Source organism: Cetorhinus maximus, chromosome 14, assembly GCF_964194155.1.
Source record: "Cetorhinus maximus chromosome 14, sCetMax3.hap1.1, whole genome shotgun sequence".
In the NCBI taxonomy this organism is placed as follows: Eukaryota; Metazoa; Chordata; class Chondrichthyes; order Lamniformes; family Cetorhinidae; genus Cetorhinus; species Cetorhinus maximus.
This window is the reverse complement of record NC_135892.1, coordinates 32,566,705-32,591,036: the sequence shown is the minus strand read 5'-3', so window position 1 is coordinate 32,591,036 and position 24,332 is coordinate 32,566,705. Positions and strand designations below refer to the sequence as shown.

Here is a 24,332-nt window from a genome sequence, read left to right as displayed (position 1 = left end):
GAAAATATGAGGTAGGTTATGCACTTTGGGAGGAAAAATAGAGGAGCTGAATATTATTTAAATGGAGAAAGCTGCAGCACAGAGGGAATTGGGAGTCCTCGTGCATGAATCCCAAAAAGCTAGCGTTAAAGTTTAGCAGGTAATAGGGAAGGCAAATAGAATGTTGGCCTTTATTTCAAATGGAATGGAGTATAAAAATAGGGAAGTCTTGCTAAAATTATACAAGGCACTAGTTAGACTACACCTAGAATACTGTGAACAGTTTTGGTCCCCTTATCGAAGGAAAGATATACTGGCATTGGAGGCAGCCCAGATAAGGGTCACTAGGTTGATCCTGGATATGGAAGGATTTTCTTATTAGGAGAGGTTGAGTCAGTTGGGTCTGTACTCATTGGAGTTTAGATGAATCAGAGGTGCCCTTATTGAAACACATAGACTCTTAGGGGGTTTGACAGGGTAGATGCTGAGGGGTGGTTTCCCTTGTGGGAGACTCTAGGACCAATGCGCATAATCTCAGAGTAAGGGGTCACCCATTGAAGACAGACATGAGGAGGAATTTCTTCTCTGAGGGCAGTGAATCTGTGGAATTCTTTACCGCAGAGGCCTTGGAGGCTGGGTCATTAAGTATATTCAAGGCTGAGATGGACAGATTTTTAATCAGTAAGGGAATCAAGGGTTATGGGGAAATGGCAGGAAAGTGGAATTGAGGATTATCAGATCAGCCATGATCTCATTGAATGGCAGAGCAAACTCGATGGGCTGAATGGCCTATTCTGCTCCTACGTCTTATTGTATTATGGTCTTATCTGAGTGACACAAACATTGCTCATCAGAACAAGGAGACATTCTTGGGAGTTTATTTACAATAGCGCACATTATATACAAGTGATTAACACCCATGTCCAGGCTGGTGCTTTATCGACCCTCTTAATCACATTTTGATTTGATGTTTGTAAGTTTTTAAAAAATCTTTGTCTTTGGTTTTACAGCTAACCTAACTTAGGGGCTGTGTTTACTTTATCCCTCATTTTGTTAATTTAGTTTAATTGTTTGACTCTGAAAGAGTTACATCTTCTTAACCTTACTAACACTGCCGATAGGTTTTGTGCTCCCTTGACATCCACAGCAGAGATGGAGGCAGCCTGCTGATGACCTTGATGGGCATCCTCTGGAAGGCTGAGACCTGGAGAGCCCCAACCTGCTTTTGCGGTCCTGCTGTGTGGCAATGGCAACCTCCTTGGCCTATGGAGTTGGAGCTGCTGGGGTCACAGGAAGAGGGGATTCAGATAGTCCAGACAGTCCTGGAGTCAGATGGATGGACGGCCCCAGGGTGTGCATTTGCTGATCCGTCTCCCTATGGGTGCCCGGGGGCCCCTAGCTGTCTCATTAAGGACAAGCTGGAGTGAGATTGAGCTGCCTTGCATGCCTCTTGTGTTGACATTTTTGGAGGCCAACTATGGTGTCAGCGATGGAGTTGAGCCCGTGCAGCCGTGCAGAACCGATTTCCTGGACCAAGGTCTCCATGGCGGCCACTATCCTACCACTGTTGACCTTAGTGCATTGGTGTGCCAGCGCTATCACCTCAGACTGAACACGGACGGACTCCTCCAGCCTGCCTTGCAATCTGAGGAGTGCAGTGGCCATCCCTTCCTGATGTTCCAGAGCTTGCCTTTGCAGCTCCAGCAACCTTGGTATGACAGGGTCCAGAGGCTCATCATCTGACTCGGACTCAGCAGATTTCTGGTTTCCAGCACTCCTCTAAATGCCAGAAACCAGGGAAGCCCCTGCTGCTGCCTGCTGTGGATCAGACAGTGTGATGTGCTCACCATATTGTGACCCTAAGGCTACTCTAAAGCTTGGTCCCACCGAGATGTGTGTCTATGCACTGGTGGAGGATGTGGGTGAGCACTGTTATGGGTCTTCAATGAGGGTGTCCATCAGATGATACTTCTTTGGTTTCTTTGGGTCTTGTGTCGAGGACCCGGGTTGTGAACCCCTCGGCTGCTTTCCAGATGTGCCTGCTAAAGCAAGTAAAGATAATTAGAGCATGGCACGGGACTGCTGAACAGGAGCAGTGACTCACAGCATGGTTGTCTGATTGATGTTGCACTGCTGGATCCTCACTTTGTTGACTACTACCGACCTCACCTTCATCACAGGAACAGTCCAGATCCTCGCCAGCCAGCTGGTTGACTCTATTTTCAAAGTCTGTGAGGACCTTGATTTCAGTCATTCCTTCAGCAGTCTGTGACCTCTCCCTTTAGTTCTGTGTCAACTTGTCCTGCATGAATACAGATGGAGAGGGTGTAAGCAGGATGCCTGCCAAGCCAGGTAACAAGCCTGGCATGTATGTGCATGGTGAGTGGTACCAAGGATGGGATGAGGACACAATCCAGAGGGCAATTGAACGTGTGTGTGTGATAGAGTGAATGGTGATGTCTGTTGAACTGGCAGTGAATGAGATCCCTGTGGGTGTGTGGTGCGTTTGTAAGTGTGTGAGTTGAGAGTGATGAGAAGAATGAGTTAACCTGGCGGAATGGAGGAGATCATTTGTCCTCTATCGGTGCTAGGTGACTGTCCTCTTTTTCAGGACATTGGTGCTGACCACCACTGTCACTGCCTGCCATGCTGGATTGGTGACCTTGCCTGCTGGCCTTTGTCCAGAGCTGGGCTAGAGTACATTGCAGTGGGCCTGCATTGTGTCTAGTAGGCGCTAGAGGGAGGCGTTGCTAAATCTGGGGGCAGCATGTTTCCTCCCTTTGGCAGCCATCAGTTCCCAGCAGCTTCCTATCCCTAGCTCTTTGCAGGGGCAGCCTTTAAATATGGTGCCTGCTTTACTGAAGGCCTGAGCTGACGGCAGGCGAATCGGAGGACCTGGCATGCTAGCGACCTGGCATGTTTCCTGGGAATGCATAATTAACGAGATGGGAATGGAATGATAAGGCGTGAATACCCGCCATTGCGGCTGGTGGGAAAGACGTCCTCTTTCTGCCTGTTACTGCACTTAGTGCAAATCTGGGATGACCCTGCCCTCAGAATCAGTTTGGGTGGAACAATGAAACAGCAAGGGCAGAAAAAATTGATAGGAGTTGTTTATAAGCCACCATACAGCAGTGGTAATATGAATCACAGTATAAATCAGGAAATTAGAGGCGCATGTAACAAGGGTAATACAGTCATCATGGGAGATTTTAGTCTACATATAGATTGGTTAAACCTAATTGGTACTAAAAAGGAGGACGAATTCTTGGAATGTATGCGACATGGTTTTCTAGAGTAGTATGTTGAGGAACCAACTAGGGAATGGTCTATTTTAGATCTAGTATTATGCAATGAAAATGGGCTAATTAATAATATTGTCAGATTATTAATTAGCCCTTTAGGAAAGAATGACCATAATATGATAGAATTTTACATTGGCCAGAATTTTCCCGTTGGCGTACGGGGACGGGCCCTGCATGCCGACGCGTAAAATGATGCACAGTGACATCAGGCGAGCATCCCAACGTCACCGCGCGCCATTGCGATATTTAGGTGGGTGGGCACACGATGTTCCCCGATGCGCGCCTGCCATTAAGTAATCACCCAGTTAAGGCCCTTGAGGCAGCAATTGACTGCAATTTTTCAGGGCCCGTGCGATCTTCAGGATGTCGCATGGGCTCAACAGACAGGCGGGTAGGAGACATTTGTATAAACCTCATCCACGGGCGGGATAAGCGGGGTGAGTGGGTTCGCGAATGTTATCTTTCAGGTATTTAAGTGTGAAAGTTACTGATACTTGCCCGTGTAGAACAGGAATGCTTCAAAACTCATACCAGCTGCTTGGACAGGAATAAAAGTCTTCAGTCAGGACTCTTCAGTAAAGATCATTTTTGGGGCCTGCAGCTTTCAGGAAGCCTTCCCTTAGCCTGGGAATGGGAGTTGTGCTCTCCATTGAAGGCACCTCCTCTGAGGAGGAAGGGAGGGCCAGAAGTGGGAGGAGGCCAGGAGTCCACATTCAGCCTCCAGGGGAGCCACCTTTGGGAGGAGAGGCGCAGGCACAAGGGGCGCAGGGCCAACAGGAAGTCCAAGGTGGAAGGGGCTGCAGAAGATGCCACTATCCTGTTGCCAGGGTAAACAGGCGGTGATGCAGCTATCGCAATATGTCTGAGGTGCAGTGCCGAAGGAGGCTCCGTCTCTCAAGGGAGACGGTCACCTCCATTTGTCAGATGATAGGCCCTGAGATCTCCGCAAACTGTATGGGTGGGCACCCAATGCCAGTGGCTCTAAAGGTCACAGCTGCCCTCAACTTCAATGCCTCCGTTCCTTTCCAGGGGTCGGTGGGTGATCTCTGCGTTGTCTCCCAATCAGCTGTCCACACTTTGTGTCAAGCAGGTGATAGACGCTCTGTTCAGGCGTGCATTGATTTTCATCCACTACCGCTGGGACCAGGTCAGCCAGGCACAGCGAGCCAGAGGTCTCGCAGCGATTGCTGGCTTCCCCCGCATCTAGGGTACAATAGACTGCATGCATGTGGCCATCAAGGCGCCAGCAGGTGAGCCCGATGCCTTTGTCAACAGGAAGGGCTTCCACTCCATGAACGTGCAGATAGTGTGTGACCAAAAGCTGCAGATTCTGCAAGTCTGTGCAACGTACCCAGGCATCTCCCACAACGCTTACATCCTCAGACACTCCCAGGTGCCGAGGCTCTTCAGTTCTCCAGCCCGGCTGGATGGATGGCTGCAGGGTGACAAGGGCTATCCCCTCAAAAGGTGGCTCATGATGCCTCTCCGTCAACCAAGAACGGAGGCTGAGCAGCGGTACAATAGGAGCCACGCCTCCACAAGGGCTGTGATGTAGAGAACCATCGGTCTTCTCAAGATGCGCTCCCGATGCTTGGACCGTTCAGTGGGTGCACTCCAATACCCCCCAGATCGTGTGTCACTGATAGTGGTTGCATGCTGCGCTCTTCACAATCTGATGCTGGAAAGGGGCAACGCAGTGGATGAGGAAGGCGTAGACGCAATTGCTCCAGATGCACACGATGAGCCCGAGGATGAGCACGCACAGGAGAACGCTGAGGGGGTAGATGCTGATCTGGGCATACTTCAGGGAGTCTTTAATCCAAAGAACCTTTAGCTAGCCCAACACAGATGGACCTACAACACATGCCAGGGCTGCAGACTCCATACTCAATACCTGAGTGCTAAATCTGCGGGATAGTAACATTAACTAAGGTCCTTGTCAATAAAGCTTAATGTCAAACAGCTCACTAATGACCACATGGGTTCCTGACCACTTGCAGAAGTAAGGAATCACCCTGAGGCATGGCAACATATCCAAATTTGTTGAGAGAACAAATGTAACTTCATAAACCAAAAAAACAAGGTGTTGGACATCACATCAAGTCTTCAATAAACTACTATGGGCAAACATAAAAGCACCAATGAGAAACCCGTGGTGTGCCTAAGGTGCCTTAAATTTACACTTATGGGTGCTACATCTAGGTGCTCCTCCCTCGCTGGCACTGGCATCGGAGACAGCCTGCTCACTGTGCTCTCCTGTTGGCCTTGATAAATTTGGCGGACATCCTCTGGCCCGTGGAGCCTTTGATGGCCCCGCCTGGGAGGGAGCTGCCAGTTCCACAGTTGTCTTCTCCTCAGTCGCCACAGCCCCATCAGATGCCATGGTCACCGGCAGAGGGGCAGAGGAGCTGCTGCCCTCATTCAGAGCGCCCTGAGAGGAGCTCGCCGACATGAGGTTGCTTTGGACCTCCCTGCTCACCATAGATGGATGGGCACTGAGCTTGGAAAACAGGGAACTACAGATATGTTATCCTGACATCAGTAGTGGGGAAAATGCTAGAATCTATTCTAAAGGATGTGATAACAGGACACATGGAAAATAATGGTAGGATTTGGCAGAATTGCCAACATGGATGTATGGAAGAGAAGTCATGTTTAACAAACCTGTTAGAGTTTTTTTTGAGGATGTAACTAGCAGGATATATAAGGGGGAACTGGTGGATGTGGTGTATTTCAATTTTCAGAAAGCTTTTGTTAAGGTCCCACACAAGAGGTAGTGAGCAAAATTGGAGCACATGGGATTGGGGAAATATACTGGCTTGGATTGAGAATTGGTTAATGGATATTAAGCAAGCACTGCAAGCAATTATGAAAGCAAATGGCATGTTGGCCTTTATTACAAGAGGATTTGAGTATAGGAGTAAAGATGTCTTACTGCAATTATATAGAGCCTTGGTGAGACCATTCCTGGAGCACTGTTTGCAGTTTTTGTCTCCTTACCTAAGGAAAGATATACTTGCCATAGAGGAAGTGCAATGAAGATTCACCAGACTAATTCCTGGGATGGAGGGATTGTCCTATGAGGAATGATTAAATAGACTGGGCCTTTTTCTCTGGAGTTTAGAAGAATGAGAGGTGATCTCGTTCAAACATACAAAATTCTTACAGAGCTCTACAGGGTAGATGCAGGAAAGATGTTTCTGCTGGCTGGGGTGTCTGGAACCAGGGAACACAGTTTCAGAATAAGGGGCAGGCCATTTAGAACTGAGATAAGGAGGAATTTCTTCACTCAGAGGGTGGTAAATCTTTGGAATTCTCTGCCCCAGAGGGCTGTGGGGGTTCAGTCATTGAGGATGTTCAAGACAGAGATTGATAGGTTTCTACATATTAAAAATATCAAGGGATATGGGGATAGTGCAGGAAAATGGCATTGAAGTAGAAGATCAGCCATGATCTTATTGAATGGTTGAGCAGGCTCGAAGGGCTGAATGGTCTATCCCTGCTCATATTTCTTATGTTCTTATGTCATGTGGACTTTTGTTTCTACCATTTTATTAGGATGGCTCTGCATTCTTCATTTTACTGTGTTGTCTAGTCAGACTGCGACCTCTACTCACCTGTTGAAGTCTTTCTAGGCTACTACTATTAGATCCCCTTTACACCCTGTCTGAAGCCCTCCAACTGGGGCTTTAATTCCCATTAATTTCTCTAGTACTATTTTTGTTTACTAATATTATTTTTCCATGATCTTGTCCATGATGGTCTGTTTACCCTTTCCATTCATCACCCTAGATAGGCTGAATCTAGTTGCCATATTCCACAAAGTGTAACAAAAAAACCTCAATCCTTATCCCATACCTTTAGGTCCATAGCCACTACGTCATTAAATTCTCTGTCCAGTGGAAGACTTACAACAGGATGTGTTGTTGTCCTCTGGTATTTGACACAGATGTCACATCGAGATGTAACTTGCTCAATAAGTTTCATATTCCCTATCAACTATACCAGCATCCCGTGGCAGAGCTTTTAATTTCTGTGACGAAGGATGTGCAAATTGTCTATGTAATTTCCAACTAATAATTTTCCAGTCAGCTAAACACTCATCTTTTGAAGTCAACAATACTGCCTGAACTTCTTGATGAGAAGTATCTGGTTTCCTCAATGATATGCAGTTAATGCCCTGATAGAGTGAAATGTAAATCCACTGCTTTCCTGAATGCAATTGCCTTGTCATTTTCCATATCTAGTTTCATTTGCACTTTTTTCATTGAGGGCTTGCTCAACAATAAAGGTATCTCACTGGAGACCACATCAAAGTGAATGAAGAGACTTATCCCAGCTATCGTGCATGGAATGACCACTCTTTTGAAAGACTTTAGCGTATTGTCATCCCCAAACCTAAAGTAGGTGGAGCTTTCATACTCTTTAACCTTATGCTGATCTTCCTTGTCAAGAGATTCCACCCCACACATTGTAGAGGTGTAACCACTATCCAACACCACACAGCTGAATGAATCAGCAACCAAAATGCTCATCACTGGCCTCAAGCCTCCAGTAACCAATACAATTCCTTCAGGCCAGTCATCCTCATCATTCTCAGCGTTGGAATTGTTTGTTTCACCTGTTACCTCAAAGGCTTGATTTTTGCACTTCAGGAAATTTATTGCATAAAGATATTTGGAATCACAACAAAAGCACTCATTTATCATTTCCCATGCATTTCTAAGGTTCAAGCACCTACGGTCGCCATCCCAGACCTGCTTTTTGTCTTGATACTCAAATTGGCTAAAAGTGCAACCCTTTTCAGATCATCTATCAGCAACTCTGTCTTTGTACTGATACTTACGTCTAGTATGTAGGCAATCTCCAAATTCAGCAACCATGGAGTCCTTCATTCTTTGCATCATTGCAGATTGGCTGTATTTGATCTGAAAGTAACTGGAAATTTCTTTAGGACAGCAGCCATTTGACCCAAAAGAGAGCCTTCTCCATTAAATTGAATCCCCATCAGTAGCAGAATTCTATCTGTGTGTGAAATCTAGTAGCTTGAACGCATGCACAGACCAAGGGATCTCTAGGTTAAACTTAGTCAATCCCTTGTACAACCTATCAGAGTCCACAATATACTCTTCCATGGACTGATTGTCTGTCTGTCTTAAATTTATCAAAAGTTGACATGCTTCGTAGGCTTTCAACAGATCATCTTTCTCATAAATCCTATCCATAAATTGTAAAAGAAGAGTTAATCCCTTTTTGGCATCCAAGCCACCCACATTGAGCTCTAAAATACTCTGCTTCTAATCTTACATTTTCCTGTTGGTGATAAAGCCAAAGCCATACCTTGTTTCCTCATGGATAACAAGGTAACCCAAAACCACATTTCCACCTCATTTTTCCACTGCTCATACGGTTCAGTCTTCAATAAAAAAAAAAGTGGATGATCAAAGTTTTAGAATTTGCATTGAGCCTCAGCCATTTTTCACCAGAGGTTGCCAAGAGCAGAGCTTTTGTCAGAAGATAGAGACAAAATTTAATCTTCCAACCACCAGAGTTCGATGTTCATCCAAAACTTCCTGCTCATTCACTGAGTAATGGAGAAAGCTGAAGCCGGTCTTAACATAAGTTTATTCACATAATCCAGAGAATGCCGGCATAGGCTCCCTTTTCCTCCTGCCAACACAGGTTCTTATATATACTTAAGAATAATGCCCTAACCTTCACCCAATTAGTAATAGTTGTTCTTGCTTACAACTAGAGCATACGCTTCATTGTGAGAGGATTGCAACATTAACACTAATTGGTGGAAATAGAGTAGATTGGGGAGAAACTAGCTGTTTCCCTTAATATCTTGAAAACCTTGAAAGAATCATCTCTCAATCTTCTAAATAGCAGGGAATACAACCCTAGTTTGTTTAAAATAAAAACAAAATACTGCGGATGCTATAAACCTGAAATAAAAACAGGAAGTGCTGGAAATACCCCACTGGCCTGGCAGCATCTGTGGAGAGAGAGAAGCAAAGTTAAAATTTTGCATCGAATATAACTTTTATCAAAACCTATTTTAAATAGTTATTTGGTAGTAAAGAACTTGAGTATTGCTGAAAAAAGAGACATGCTATTGAAACTTTTTGTCTTGTACTCATCAGGACTGCTCACAAGAAATACCAACAGTAAACGGGAACAACAATTTATACTGCATGAGAGGAGAGTGCTGATTGGGTGGGAAGTGGACTCTGATTGGCAGAGGTATTGTCAGGTTTGAATTTGAACAAAAGCTTGGCAATTAACTCCTTCCTGCTGCATTCTCTGTTGCAACGTCTCTACCAATCAGAGTCCACTTGGAAGTGAGAAACAAAAGATTGGTGAGAAGAGGGGAGCAGCTCTGTGGAGCTGAGGAGTGGAGCCTTAAAGGGGAAGCTCAGATCTGAGGGGCAAAAGTGGCAGGTCGCACCACAAGGCCAGGCAGATCAGCAGCGGGGGAAAGGCAGGAGGAGGGTAATGACACAACTCAAGAGTCTTGAGGACCTGAATGAGCTATGAGAGGTGTGGAGAAGACACAATCCTCATTGGAAGAGGATGAAGGAAAAGAGAAGGTTGAGTGCAACATCATCTGTCTGCAGGAGCAGTCAGTGGGCTGGAGATACATGCTAGGGAGGCCAGCGAATACTTAATCTGCCAAATCCTGCAACCAAGCCGGTGCCAAACTCGTGCTTTGCATCCCTTTGGACTCAACCGGGGAGGTTTAGAAGGGGACCCTGACCCTGATATTTGGGCAGCCTAGACCTTCCATAAATTTAGCTTAGGCTTGCAGCCTGGAGAGGACACTTCAATTTTGCTATAGAGCATTCACACAACATGGGAAACGACAGTTACGAGTGAAAATGCCCAACTTGATTGACATAGAGAATTGGTGCTACTGCTGTCTCTGATGGTAGGGGGGAGTCAATCGTGCTCCATTGGTCAGCCACTGCCCACCTCAAGTCGGACAGCCCTCGACTGGTCAGGTGCTGACCTGCCACTTGCATCAATGGGTACTTGGAGCTTAGAGTTTCTGCTCAATAAATGGATGGAATCCATTGCACCAGACAAACAAACAAACAAATGAAAAGAAAGAAGATGTCAACTCTTTGATTGGCAAGCTGGAACGTCAGCACCATGTGCACGGGATTGGCAAATGACTTGCAACTGTTTGATAATGCGCATAAGACAGCCGTGGTTGACATGGAAACTTGATAGGCTGAACATTGACATAGCTTCCCTAAAGGAGACCAGATTCGCCAAGAGTGGATCACTGAAAGAAAATCATTACATGTTCATCTGGGCAGGGGAAGAGTTCAGAGGAAATGCGTGAACAGGTGTAGGCTTCACTAAGGAGCTTGCTACTCTCACTGATAGAACTCCCCACAAATGATTCGGAACATGTTCTCTACATTCGCCTCTCAACTCAAATATGGTTTGTTAACCTCATGAGTGTCTATGCTCCAAAACTATGCTCCACTACAGAGGTGAAAAATCAGTTTAACCATCTTACAGCCATGTATGTCTATGCAATGGCTATCATGTCATACCCATGTCATTACCAAGTTGGTAATCAAGAAAACATTCTTCACTCCTAAGTAGATGTGATGATGACAGGTTCTTCATAGTCAAAGACCATGGGAAAGCTTGTCTCTCTGGTAGTTGGCATGATCTTTGGTGATTGAAAAGATCAATTCTAGTTCTGCAGATTTATGAGCCATTGGGGCACAGCAACTCCTGGCTTGGAAGGGCTCTGGTATAAGCAAACTCTTTCTGTTACCTGTGTCGTTCTTCAGCAGCTTTGTGTCTTTTTGTTTTGAGCTTGTCAGTTCTTGCAATCGTGATTGTTGTACACCAGCTGTCTCTGTCAGCTCCTGCTCCCACATCCATTGATCAGTGTCAGCCAGAGAGAGCTGTCTTTTCAGCTGGTTTTTGAAGCATTTGCAAGGTGCACTACACCTCAATTATCAGAGCATAGTTCACCATAAAGTATTGCTTTAGGAATCCTTCATGCGTGACATGTCCTGCCCAGTGCAATTAGAGTTGCAGGAGAATGCATTCAATCCTGGGCAGATTGGCTCTGTTGAGGACTTCATTGTTTGTGATGTAGTCCTTCCAAATGATGTTCATGATGGAATGAAGACAGTGTTGTTGAAGGTGCACCAGCAGTCGCATTTATTTTCTGTTACAGAACCCATGATTCTGACCTTAGCAAGACTTGTGTTTCGGTAGAGATATGTAGCGATTGGTTTTGACAGTTTCACTTCGAGAGGCAACCAAAGGAGCTATTGGCCTTGGACAGTTAATTGGCTATGTTCTTGTTGACAGTGGCATCATTTGAAATAATGCCACCAAGATAGGTAAACTGTTCTACCCTGTCGAGGTTGCTGCTGTCAAGATGTAGAAATAATGCAATTATCATTAATAATAGCCTGCGGCCGTTATTTTGGCCAAAGATTGAAAGCAGTCACTAAATGGGTTTTGTGCTAATCGGGAATGCCTGTTTGAAAATCTGGATTTGGCACACAGTTTTGTTCCTAATTGATGAGTACCAACATTTGAACATGCTTGGAGGTGTTAAACCAGATACCTGCTGAATTAGCACTCAGATTCTGATTCCGTGCAATTTTTATGTAACAGTGTATGTGGGCTCTTCACACCTACATCCACTGAAGATGTAGAGTGCCCTGGCTGATGCTCAGCCGCCCATTTCAGGATGACTGAGGGACCGAGTAAGAAGGCACATGGGCAGCTCCAACTCCAGCTCCTCAACTTGGAACCGAAGTTCCTTGACCTGCTAAATTGCACTAAGTTGGCTCCTTATATATGCTTCCAACACAAAAGGCCTATCTGAGTCTCTTAATAAGGAGATTTGTAGATTTCAGTTTAATGCCAACTACAAGCTAGAAACTGAATTAAATTTGTACAAAATAAAAATTTAGACTTTCTTACCCAAAAACTGCACATACTCAGCCCTAGGTTAAACTGAGTTTGCTGGGTTGAAAGAAAATAATGGACTTTTTTGTATTTTAAGCAATTTGAAATTTCTATGTTTTAAATTACAGTTAATACAGTTCACATCAGTCAGGTGGAAGAAATATGATTTTATGTGGAACCAATTCCGTTTTGCATGAGATTGTTGAACCAAAAACATCACCTAAAGGAGAGTGCGAGAGGAGGACCCTGGGACAGGTAGTCAGCAGCACCTAGAGGATCTAGCATTTAGTCTTTACTCAAATAGGAGTAAGGGTAAAATAAAAGCAAGGGTCCATATCCTATTTAGTTAAGATATGTCTGGGGAGCTCTGTCCCGTGATTTGCACATCCTGCGCTGTGTGGGCAATCCTAGCTGCTCCCAGTCCACTTAAGCCAAATTGTATCTCATCTTAGTAAAATTAGCCTTTCCCCAGTTTAGAACTTTTATTCCCGGCCCAACCTTATCCTTTTCCATAACTATCCTAAATCTAACTGAGCTATGGTTACTATCGCCAAAAGGCTCCCCTACAGATACGCCTTCCACCTGCCCGGATTCATTTCCGAATATTAGGTCCAGAACTGCCCCCCCTCCCTTGTTGGGCTTCCTACGTACTGGCTAAAAAAGTTCTCCTGGATGCAACTTAAGAATTTTACTCCCTCCCTACCTCGCACACTAAAACTATCCCAGTTAATATTTGGGCAGTTAAAATCCACTACTATTACTGACTTATTATTCTTACACTTCCCAGAAATTTGATTACTTATTTGATCCTCTATCTCTCCCTGACTGTTTGGAGGCCTATAATACACACCCAATAGCGTGTTTGCCCCTTTTGTGCTTTTTACTTCTACCCATCTGACCTTATTTGATGATCCTTCCAAGATATCATCCTTCCTCACTGCTATAATTGATTCCTTGATCAATATTGCGACACCCCCTCCCCCCCTCCTCTTCTGTCCTCTTCTCTCTCATCTGAATACCCTATAACCAGGATAAACTGGGGGCGTGCCAGTGAGTGAGTGAGCCAGGGATGTGTGATGGGGTTTTGACTGGAAGGTGGGTGAACCAGGGGTCTGAGGCGGGGGCTTGAGCTGGGGATGGCAGGTGGCGGTTGAGCTGGGGATGAGAAGGGGGAGTGAAATGGGGTTACAGGAGGGGATGACTGAAAGGTGGGTGAGCAGGGGGGTGCGGGAGTGGGGACAAACTGGGGGTGCCAGTGGGTGAGTGAGCCAGTGGTGAGGGAGTGGAGTGGGTGACTAGAAGGTGGGTAAGCCAAGGGGTGTGGGTTTGGCGGGTTAGCTGGAGGTGACGGATACGGGTGAGCTGGAGGTGCAGGAGTGGGGAGCGAACTGGGGCCCCTGGAAGGGGAGTAAATGGGGGTGAAAGGTTTAGCTGCACCAGCGCCTGCTGGGAATAGTGCTAATTAAATCAGGGTAAAAAATTAGGTAAGTCCCAGTTAAAGTGCCCAAGTGTACTTCCGGGTCTGGTGGGACCATCAGTGGGGGTGCTCACAGAGCCATTCCTGGTGAAAAGGAAACTCAGGGTTCCAGCATAAGTTAGCCTGAGAACTGCCTAGTCCCTTGCGGCCCAGCATCTCAGCATTTGCCACTATTGGGATCAGAAGATCTGGGCCTTTGACCTTATTAGGAAATTAGCTGAGTGTGGAATGAGACAGATCGTGGGGATAATGGGTATGTACTCTAATTGGCAGAATTAGACTAGTGGCATCCCACAAGGACCTGTATTCATTAATTACTTAGAAGATGGGATGCTGGTGCAAAGCAAGCAACTCCTGTCTCCTGGAGGCACTCATCACCACTAATTGGGCACTGAACCCGCCTCCTGGCCAATTAGGACATTCATATTTCAATATAGCATCATGAGAGCGGCACACCAGGAGCACGGGGTCAGGACCTAGAATTCATCTGGGTGCTTGGTTCCCGGCCCAGCATTGAAAGTCTGGCCCCTAGTCTTTATATCTAGAACAATAGAATACAAGGCTTTCAAAGCCAAGCTTCAGCTCTATAAAACCCTGGTTAGACCACACCCTAAGGTGCTGTGAGCAGTTTCTGAGCACCGCACCTTAGGATGGATGTATGGCCTTGGTGGGAGTCAGCATAGATTTACTAGAATGATACCTGAACTCTGAGGGTTAACTTATGAAGCAAGATTAAATAAACTAGAGTTGTATTCCCTGGAATTTAGAAGGCTAAGAGGTGATTTTATTGAAGATTTCCAGATATTAAGGCAAACAGATTGGTAGAAACTTTACATAGTTGGAAGGTCTGTGATTAGGGGCCATAGTCAAAAACCTAGAGCCAAATCTTTCAGGAGTGAAATTAGGAAACATTTGTAGACACAAAGGATGGTTGGAATTTTCTTCTGAAAATGGCACTTGATGCTAGCTTAATTTTAAATCTGAGATTGATTGATTTTTATTAACTGAAGGTATTAAAAGGGTATAGAACAAAGGTATCTGGAGCTAGGTCACATGTCAATCATGATTTCATTGAATGATGGAACAGGATCAAGGGGATAAATGTATCTCCCGTACCTGTATTCCTATGATTACCTTTCAATATAATGACACATTAGAATCTTCAGCGGCTTAAGATGGAACCTTGTTTGAGTTTTTTTTACCTCCTGAACATAAGGGATACTGTGACATCCTTACTAATTGAAATTGGCTTACTCAGCTGTCTGTTACAAAGAACTCTTTCATGTTCTTTGGGCATTGAGAGCCCATTGGCGTCAACAGCTAACAAAAGAATGTCAACATTGACTTGCGCTAATTTCTAAATCTGATATTTTTCCTGGCCTGCATGGTTCAGTTAGCAAGAGTGTAATGGACAGGAGGGGGTTCAATTTAAAACAGCCCTGATTTCATCTCTCACCACCCGCCCGTAAATAAAAGGTGTTTTTGATTTTTGATTTCCCGCTTTGTAAGTGGTGGTGTATTTTTCCCAACCTCTTAGTTTTTCAGTGATCCAATCCTCTATTAATAACCCCTCAGCAAACTTGGGACAGGGTTAGTTTATTTTACGCACACTCAAAGTGCGGGGAGAGTTTGTTGCCACGTAACCCTGGTACATTCACATAATAAAGGAGGGATAAGGAAAAGAAAGAGGTACAGAGCAAAGATCACTGACAAAATAAGAATTATTATTTCACATGAGTCCAGAGTCCGGTAAGTCACTGTCCAAGGAAGGTTCTTTCGGTTGGCTTTGTCTGGCAGAATTCCTGGTGTTTTTCCTAGAGCTCGGTTGAAGGCTGAGGCAGGTGAAGATGCAGTAAAGTATTTTGGGAATTAGTTCACTTTGTAGATGAAATGTAGGGCTCTTTCTGAAGACCAGGCTTTGAGAGAGACGGAGGTCAGAGGCAGGCTGTTATAGCCTGTTATCTCTCTGAGGTTAAGCAGCATCTGAAGACAGAATTCAAAAGTTGTATAATTAAAGCAATTTGTACAGCTCTAGTCTTGGTCATGTGATAGGATACTTTTGGGTTGAGCTATTCAGTTAACAAGGCCCCCTTGTTAAAGCCCATTGTGCTTTGAGCAGGTAACTGTAGAATCATAAGCACAATGTTGTAGATGAGGAGTTCCAATAGCTCTGCCTTTGTCCAGAGCTGGCTGGTGAAGATGTCTCATCTACTAATCCTTTGTGTTGGCCTGCTGGAATGGTTATACAATGCAAGGATGTTCCATTCCAGGAGTTTGATGAATTAGCCTTTTTCCATTTTTAAACTGCTCAGAAACTTCCAGAACTACAATCATGTGGTCAGCTGGAGCCATTTTATCAGTTTATCCATTTGTCCTTTTATATTAAAAAAAACAGAACTTAAACAAGAGAATATGGAAGAGAAACAAATTTATTTAAGATTTTTTTTCTTCGTGCCTTCTTGGCAGGACACACTTTCACTGTTGGAGAAAAAAATGTGTGGCCTTAGGGAAGGAAGAATAGGAAGTGAAGATGTATAGATGCATTTTCTCATTCACTCCTGAAAAAAAGCAACACACAGCAAGCAGGGGGAAATGTCAGTCCCTTGCTGCACTCTCAGAATTTACACACGGGACAGTGTCAGCCAATGTGAGTAATTTTGTTTATTGGTTAAAAGGCTTCAAGATCCAACTCCAGGGTATTGAGGGAGCTCCAGTTATATCAGGGTCCAGCAGGAGCTGGGTTTCCTGCTTGAACTGGTTTAGCTGTTTGGGCTTAGCTGGTAGGGATTTTTATTTATTGGTGGGTGTTCTCTCACATCCACATCATGGACTGCTAGTGGGGTACCCTCCAGCGGACTCCTGTGAATTCCTTTATATTTCCCGAGTAGGTGGCCACATCCTCTCACTGCTGTTGGGTAAGCATTGCTGATTGGGCATTTGAGATTCAGGGGTCTGCCAACCTGGCAGCTGGGGGTTCAACTGTGGAAGCCTCCGGTCCCTTCTTCTCAGTTGATTCCTCCTGGCTACCCTCACATGTGTCCACCCTCTGACAGACACTCACCAGTTGACTGAGCCCTGGGTTCAATTTGGTTCTAGCTGCACTTGAACTCCCCTTGTGGTAGTCCCATGGGCAGTGAAGTTTCAGGGTTACTGTCTTTCCTTGACCTGTTACCTTGGGGAGGGGTTGGTTCCCAATTTGGCCCATTTTGTTTGGGACACGACTGCCCTCAGGTGGCTGACCAGCTCCTGCTGCACTGCCCTGTAGCTCATCAACTAAGTGGGTCATCTCCCTCATTATCTGCATGTCTGCTTGGGACCTTTCCTGTTCTCCCTCTAAAATTGGAAAGACTGTGTGGTCTAGCCAAACCTCTTGCTCATCCAGCAGGGGTACAGGCTTCTTTCTTTTTAAATTGTTCTGTCTCATTTGGGACCTTTTTGCGTTCCTTTTCTGTCCTGTACCTTTGGGGGTATCTTCACTTACAGGGGCTGGGCTAGCTTTGGCTGTTGTGCCCTGTGGCTCTTCAACTCGGTGAGATAGTTTCCTCACCGACTCTGGGGGTATTTGGGAGTCTTTCAGGTCTGCTTCCAAATTTGGAAAGGCGGGTTTGAGTAGCTAGATCTCATGCTCACCCAGCAGGGGTGCAGTCTCCTTTTGTGTTAAATCTGAGCAAGATGGTTTCCTCACCAACTGAATATTTACTCGGGAGTTTTCCTGGCATCCCTCCTCAACGGCCAGACCTCCTGTTCGTCCAGCAGTGGTAGCGGCCCCCTTCTTAAATTTGTTGGCCGGATCTGAGGACTTTCTGTGCCCCTATTTATCCCCAGGGAGAAGGATTCGGCTAGCCCCTCTTTGGCTGCATCTCCTCCAACCTTTGCTACTCCCATCCCAGCCTTTTTGCTTCCCCCGGCTCCTCAACTGAGTACTGCCCACCCGTTTTGGATGCCTGGGAGTTATCTGCAACACTTAGACCATAAGACCATAAGACATAGGAGCAGAAATTAGGCCATTCGGCCCATCAAGTCTGCTCCGCCATTCAATCATGGCTGATAAGTTTCTCAACCCCATTCTCCCACCTTCTCCCCGTAACCTTTGATCCCCTTACCAATCAAGAACCTATATATCTCGGTCTTAAATACACTCAATGACCTGGCCTCCACAGCCTTCTGTGGCAATGAATTCCATAGATTTACCACTCTCTGGCTAAAGAAGTTTCTCCTCATCTCTGTTCAAAAAGGTCTTCCCTTTACTTTGAGGCTGTGCCCTCGGGTCCTAGTCTCTCCTACTAATGGAAACATCTTCCCCATGTCCACTCTATCCAGGCCTTTCAGTATATTGTAAGTTTCAATCAGATCCCCCCTCATCCCTCTAAACTCCATCGAGTATAGACCCAGAGTCCTCAAACGTTCCTCATATGTTAAGCCTTTCATTCCTGGGATCGATCTCGTGAACCTCCTCTGGATCCTCTCCAAGGCCAGCACATCCTTCCTGAGATACGGGGCCCAAAATTGCTCACAATATTCTAAATGTGGTCTGACCAAAGCCTTATAAAGCCTCAGCAGCACATCCCTGCTTTTATATTCTAGTCCTCTAGAAATAAATGCCAACATTGCATTTGCCTTCTTAACTACCGACTCAACCTGCAAGTTAACCTTAAGAAAATCGTGGACTAGGACTCCCAAATCCCTTTGCACTCCAGATTTCTGAATTCTCTCCCCATTTAGAAAATAGTCTATGCCTCTATTCTTCCTACCAAAGTGCATGACCTCACACTTCCCCACGTTGTATTCCATCTGCCACTTCTTTGCCCGTTCTCCTAACCTGTCCAAATCCTTCTGCAGCCTCCCCGCCTCCTCAATACTACCTGTCCCTCCACCTATCTTTGTATCATCTGAAAACGTAGCCAGGATGCCCTCAGTTCCTTCATCTAGATCATTAATGTATAAAGTGAAAAGTTGTGGTCCCAACACTGACCCCTGCAGAACTCCACTAGTCACCAGCCGCCATCCTGAGAAGGACTCCCTTATCCCCACTCTCTGCCTCCTGCCAGACAGCCAATCTTCTATCCATGCTAGTACCTTGTCTCTAACACCATGGTTACCTCCTCAAAGAATTCTAACAGATTTGTCAGGCATGACCTCCCCTTGATGAAACCATGCTGACTTTGCCCTATTTTACCATGCACTTCCAAGTATTCTGAAATCTCATCCTTAATAATGGACTCTAAAATCTTAGCAACGACCGAGGTCAGGCTAATCGGCCTGTAATCTCTCGTCTTTTGCCTCACTCCCTTCTTAAACAGGGCTGTTACATTAGCGATTTTCCAGTCCTCTGGGACCCTCCCTGACTCGAGTGATTCCTGAAAGATCACCACTAACGCCTCCACTATCTCTTCAGCTATCTCCTTCAGAACTCTGGGGTGTAATTCATCTGGTCCAGGTGATTTATCCACCTTCAGAGCTTTCAGTTTTCCTAGCACCTTCTCCTTGGTAATGGCCACCATACTCACCTCTGCCCCCCCGACTCTCTTGAACTTTGGGGATGTTACTCGTGTCTTCCACCGTGAAGACTGACGCAAAGTACCTATTCAGTTCCTCCGCCATTTCTTTGTTCCTCACTACTACTTCTCCAGCATCATTTTCCAGCGGCCCAATGTCCACTTTTGCCTCTCTCTTACCCTTTATATATCTAAAAAAACTCTTGCAATCTTCTTTTATATTACTGGCTAGTTTACCCTCATATTTAATCTTCTCCCTCCTTATTTCTTTTTTAGTTGTCCTCTGTTGGTCTTTGTAGGCTTCCCAATCCCCTGGTTTCCCACTGCTCTTCGCTGTATTGTATGCTTTCTCTTTAGCTTTTATGCTGTCCCTGACTTCCCTTGTCAGCCATGGTTGTCTCGTCCTCCCTTTAGTATGCTTCTTCTTCCTTGGGATGAATTTTTGCTGTGTCTCCCAAATTACTCACAGAAACTCCTGCCATTGCTGTTTCAATTGGCTGATTAGGGGCCAAAAAGGGGATTTACACATGGAGGCAGGGGTCATGGCTGAGGTATTAAATGAATACTTTGCATGTCTTTACCAAGGAAGAAGATGCTACCCAGGCCATGATGAAAGAGGAGGAAATTCAGTCACTAGAAGGGTTTAAAATTGATAAGGAGGCAGTATTGGATAGGCTGTCTGTACTTAAAGTTGACAAGGCACCAGGACCGGGTGAGATGCATCTAAGGATATTAAGGGAAGCAATAGTAGAAATTGTAGAGGTACTGGCCATAATTTTTTAGTCTTCCTTAGACTCAGGGGTAGTGTCAGAGGACTGGAGAAATGCAAACATTACACCCTTGTTCAAAAAAGGGGGTAAGGAGAAGTCCAGCAACTCCAGACTAGCCAGATTAACTTTGGTAGTGGGGAAACATCTAAAAACTATAACTTGGGACAGAATTAATAGTTGCAAAGACAAATGCAGGTTAATTAAGGAGAGCCAGCTTGGATTTCTTAGGGAAAATCATGTTTAACTAATTTGCTGGAGTTTTTTTGAAGATGTAACAGAGAGGGTTGATGAGGGCAATACTGTTGATGTGGTGTACATGGACTTCCAAAAGGCATTTGATACAGTGCCGCACAACAGACTTTTGAGAAAAGTTATACGTCATGGAATAAAAGGGACAGTAGCTACATGTATACAAAATTGGCTGAGTGATAGGAAACAGAGAGTAATGGTTAATGGATGTTTTTTGGGCTGGAGGAAGGTTTGTAGCAGAGTTCCCCAGGAGTCAGTTTTGGGACCCTTGCTTTACCTGACACATATTAATGATTTTGACGTTGGTGTGCACGGATTTCAAAATTTGTGGACGATACAAAACTTGGAAGAATTGTAAACTGTGAGGAGGACAGTGTAGAACTTCAAAAAGACATAGACAAGTTGGTGAAATGGGTGGATAGGTGGCAGATGAAGTTCAATGTGGAGAAACTTGAGATGATACATTTTGGTAGGGAGAACATGGAGAGACAGTATGAAATAAAGGGTACAACTGTAAATGGGATGCAGGAACAGAGGGACCTAGGTGCATGTGTCATAAGTCATGAAAGATAAGTTGTGAAAGGTGACAGGTTGAGAGAGCAGTTAATAAAGCTCACAGTATCCTAGGCTTTATTAAAACGGCCATAGAGCACAAGAGCAAGGAGGTTATGTTGAGCTTTTATAATACACTAGTTAGACTTCAGCTGGAGTACTGTGCACAGTTCTGGGCACCACATTTTAGGAAGGATGTGAAGGCATTGGAGAGAGTGCAGAAGAGGTTTATGAGAATATTTCCAGGGATGAGAAACTTCAGTTATGAAGTTAGATTGGAGAAGTTGGGACCCTCTTCCTTGGAGAAAAGAAGGCTGAGAGGAGATTTGATAGAAGTATTCAAAATCATGAGGGACCTGGACAGAGTAGATAGGGAGAAACTGTTCTCATTGGCGGAAGGATCGAGAACCAGAGGGCACAGATTTAAGGTAATTGGCAAAAGAAGCAAAAGTGATATGAGAAAAAACTTATTCACACAGCGAGTGGTGAAGGTCTGGAATGCACTGCCTGAGATTTTGGTGGAGGCAGGTTCAATCAAGGCACTCGAGGGAATTATGTGATTATTTGAAAAGAAACAATGTGTAAGTTTATGGGGAGAAGACAGGAGAATGGCACTAGGTGAAATGCTCATTTAAAGAGCCAGTGCAGACATGATGGGCTGAAAGGCCTCCTGCACTGAAACAATTATGTGATTTCTGTAAAGTTTAAGACATATTTGCAATAGTTTAAAAAAAATGTCAAAAGCCCCCTAACAAGCTGTTCTCTGTAATGTCAGCAGGTAGAGAACCAGCAGCAGGGTCAACTAATAAGATATCAGATGGAGCAGCTCCAGCAACTGATGGAACAGCAGCAGAAACTCATCAAGTTGCTCACCTTGCCCATGGCCAACCAAGGTATTGGTGCCTTTTATTGAAGCATCTTCAGAATGTTCCCTGTCAGATACAAAAGGCTTTTTAAATGCCCTGTACTTCTGGAACTTAACTGATACTGGATTGAACTGAATTCAATATTTTGCACAATCCTTCTTGAAATATAATAAGCATAATATTGACAAAAGCCAAGTTTAAATTTTGCTGCCTGCTGATGGTAATGCTGCATGACATGCCACCAATGCTACTTTTGTTACATGAAGCCTCGGGCCTAATGCCCTTGTTTTATTCCCATCAATTGCATACTCTATGTAAACCTGTTGTCTTTTTGTCTTTCTGAAAAAACTGAGTTCCCTGCACCATAAAATGAATCTCCAGAACATATGCTAAACTGACCTTTTCAGAATAAGCACACAAAATAAAACAGTGCTCTCTATGTCAACAGTGATGGATTTTGTGACAACATGATGGCAACGTAGAGAGCAAATAAAGTACATTTTGTAAAAGAGCAGACATATGTTCAGTACAGAGGGTGTACCTCAGTTGGGTTCTGGTTGAATGGTATGTTCTTTAGAAAAAGAAAGAAACCTTGCATTTGTTTAATACTTTTCATGGCCACTGAACATTTCAAAGCGCTTTTCGGCTAATGAATCACAGAATTTTAACGGCACAGAAGGAGGCCATTTGGCCCATTGTGGTCTGCACCGGCTCTCAAAATGAGCATTACTTTTGAAGTACAGTAACTATTGCAAAGTAGGAAATGCAGCAGCCAATTTGTGCACACTAACATTATAACTCCTGCCACTGACCACAAAGGTGTCAGGAATGATTGCGCATGTGCACTGAGCCTGCACGGCTGGGAAACCTAGAACATAGGGTCACAGTCTCAGGATAAGGGGTTGGCCATTGAGCGCTGAGATGAGGAGAAACTTCTTCACTCAGAAGGTTGTGAATTTTTGGAATTTTCTCCCTGAGAGCTGTGGATTTCAGTTGTTGAGTATGTGCAAGACAGAGGCTAATAGATTTTTGGGTACTAAGGGAATTAAGGGATATGGCAATAGTGAAAGAAGGCAGAGTTGAAGTATAAGACCAGTCATTATTTTTCTGAATGGTGGAGAAGGGTAAAGGTCCAAATGACTTACCCCTGCTTCTATTTCTTATGTTTTAATGTCTTCTTCATCAGGATGAGGACATGCAGCAGTGCTTGTCCACCACTGAAGTTTTCATGCTGCCTGCATTGCAACAAACAAGCACGTGTTAATTTATATTGTAATCCTTGCCCTGTTCTTGAGCCTTATCCAAATTCTCCCCTCAAAAATCTCAAGGAATTGTAAAAAGGATGGAGGACCTGCTTCTGTCTAAGCCCTTTTCATTCTGCTTTGTGCCAGAAACTTATTGTTCCTGAGGCACAAAGCAGAAGAATATTAATTCACATGCCAACCTTGACAAACAGTTACTTCTGTTTGTAAGGTACCATTTGTTGCTTTAGTTTCAGCAACAGATAATGGCACCAGACTTTTAAAAATACCAAGATTCACTCTTATAAACAGAGGCCAATTTCACAGTAAGATGTCTTAAACTTAAACATGTGAACTGGGATATTTCCAATTAACGTCTGAATTGCAGCAGTGACATGTCCAGGCATGTTTCACAAATTTTATTCAGCCAATCGAGAGAAGCACAAAGTGAAGTATATGGTGGAAGGCGTAGTCTAGAAATTATTGATGAAATGGTTCTTTGTGTCGACAGGATAGCTATAGATATAAAAAAATATTACATAGCTTTAGATATATTAGATGGCTTTGAATATTGTGTTGCTGGTCTTAAAATGTGAGTTCTGAGAGCATTGCAATTTGAGTTGTTGTAATTGCTTGTTTATTGTTGAATGCAACATTTGAGTAATCAACCATTGGCTGCAAGAGTGTCTGAGTTATATTTCTATGGTCACCAATTGCAAACTAAGCAGTGGCCAAGAAAATGTTTTCTAAGCGGAATGTGTTTCTCATATTGTTTTTCTTTCTGTTGCTCACTAGAAAGTCTAGGTTTGCTTTCATGGTAAGCATAGAAAGGCCACTTGACCTATTATGCCTGTACTGGCTCTTTGACAGAGCTATCTAATTAATCCCACTCCCATAGCCTTTTCCCCATAGCCTTGAGAATATTTCCACTTCCATTAGTTACCAAGTTCCCTCTTAAGAGTTAATGAATCTGCTTTCACAATGCTTTCAGGCTGTGCGTTCCAGATTATAACAACTGACTACATTAAAAAGTTTCCTCATTTCTCCTCTGGTTCTTTTGTTAATTACCTTAAATCTGTGTCTCTGGTTACCAATCCTTCTCTCAACAGAAACAGTTTTTCCCTATTTACTCTAGCCAAACCCTCCATGACTTTGAACATCTCAATTAAATTTAACAAGGAGAGCAATCCCTGTTCCTCTAGTCTTTCCATATAACTGAAACCCTGCGTCCCCGATGCAATTCCATTAAATCTTCTCTGCATTCTTCCTAAGGCTTTGACATCCTTTCTAAAGTTGGGGGGAAGGCATCTTAGTTTAAGCCCCAGGTGGAGTTACCTGCAGACTCCATCTCTGACCCTGCTGAGGTTTGCTGTGTAGAAAGGGTTGGCCAACAGTAACAGGCCTTTGGCGGGCTGAGGGTGTGTTTGCGGTCTTTTCTGCTCA

The 24,332-nt window shown here is 44.5% G+C and overlaps 1 protein-coding gene across 1 annotated transcript in view; it reads left to right on the top strand.

Annotated features, from left to right (window-relative positions):
- LOC144689571 (uncharacterized) overlaps nucleotides 1-24,332 on the top strand; it is a 318,797-nt gene that overhangs the window by 13,789 nt on the left and 280,676 nt on the right. The window contains exon 2 of the mRNA XM_078556753.1: nucleotides 21,558-21,675. Coding sequence (XP_078412879.1) covers nucleotides 21,600-21,675 — 76 coding nt within the window. The 5' untranslated portion in view covers nucleotides 21,558-21,599. The remainder of the gene's footprint in view (nucleotides 1-21,557; nucleotides 21,676-24,332) is intronic.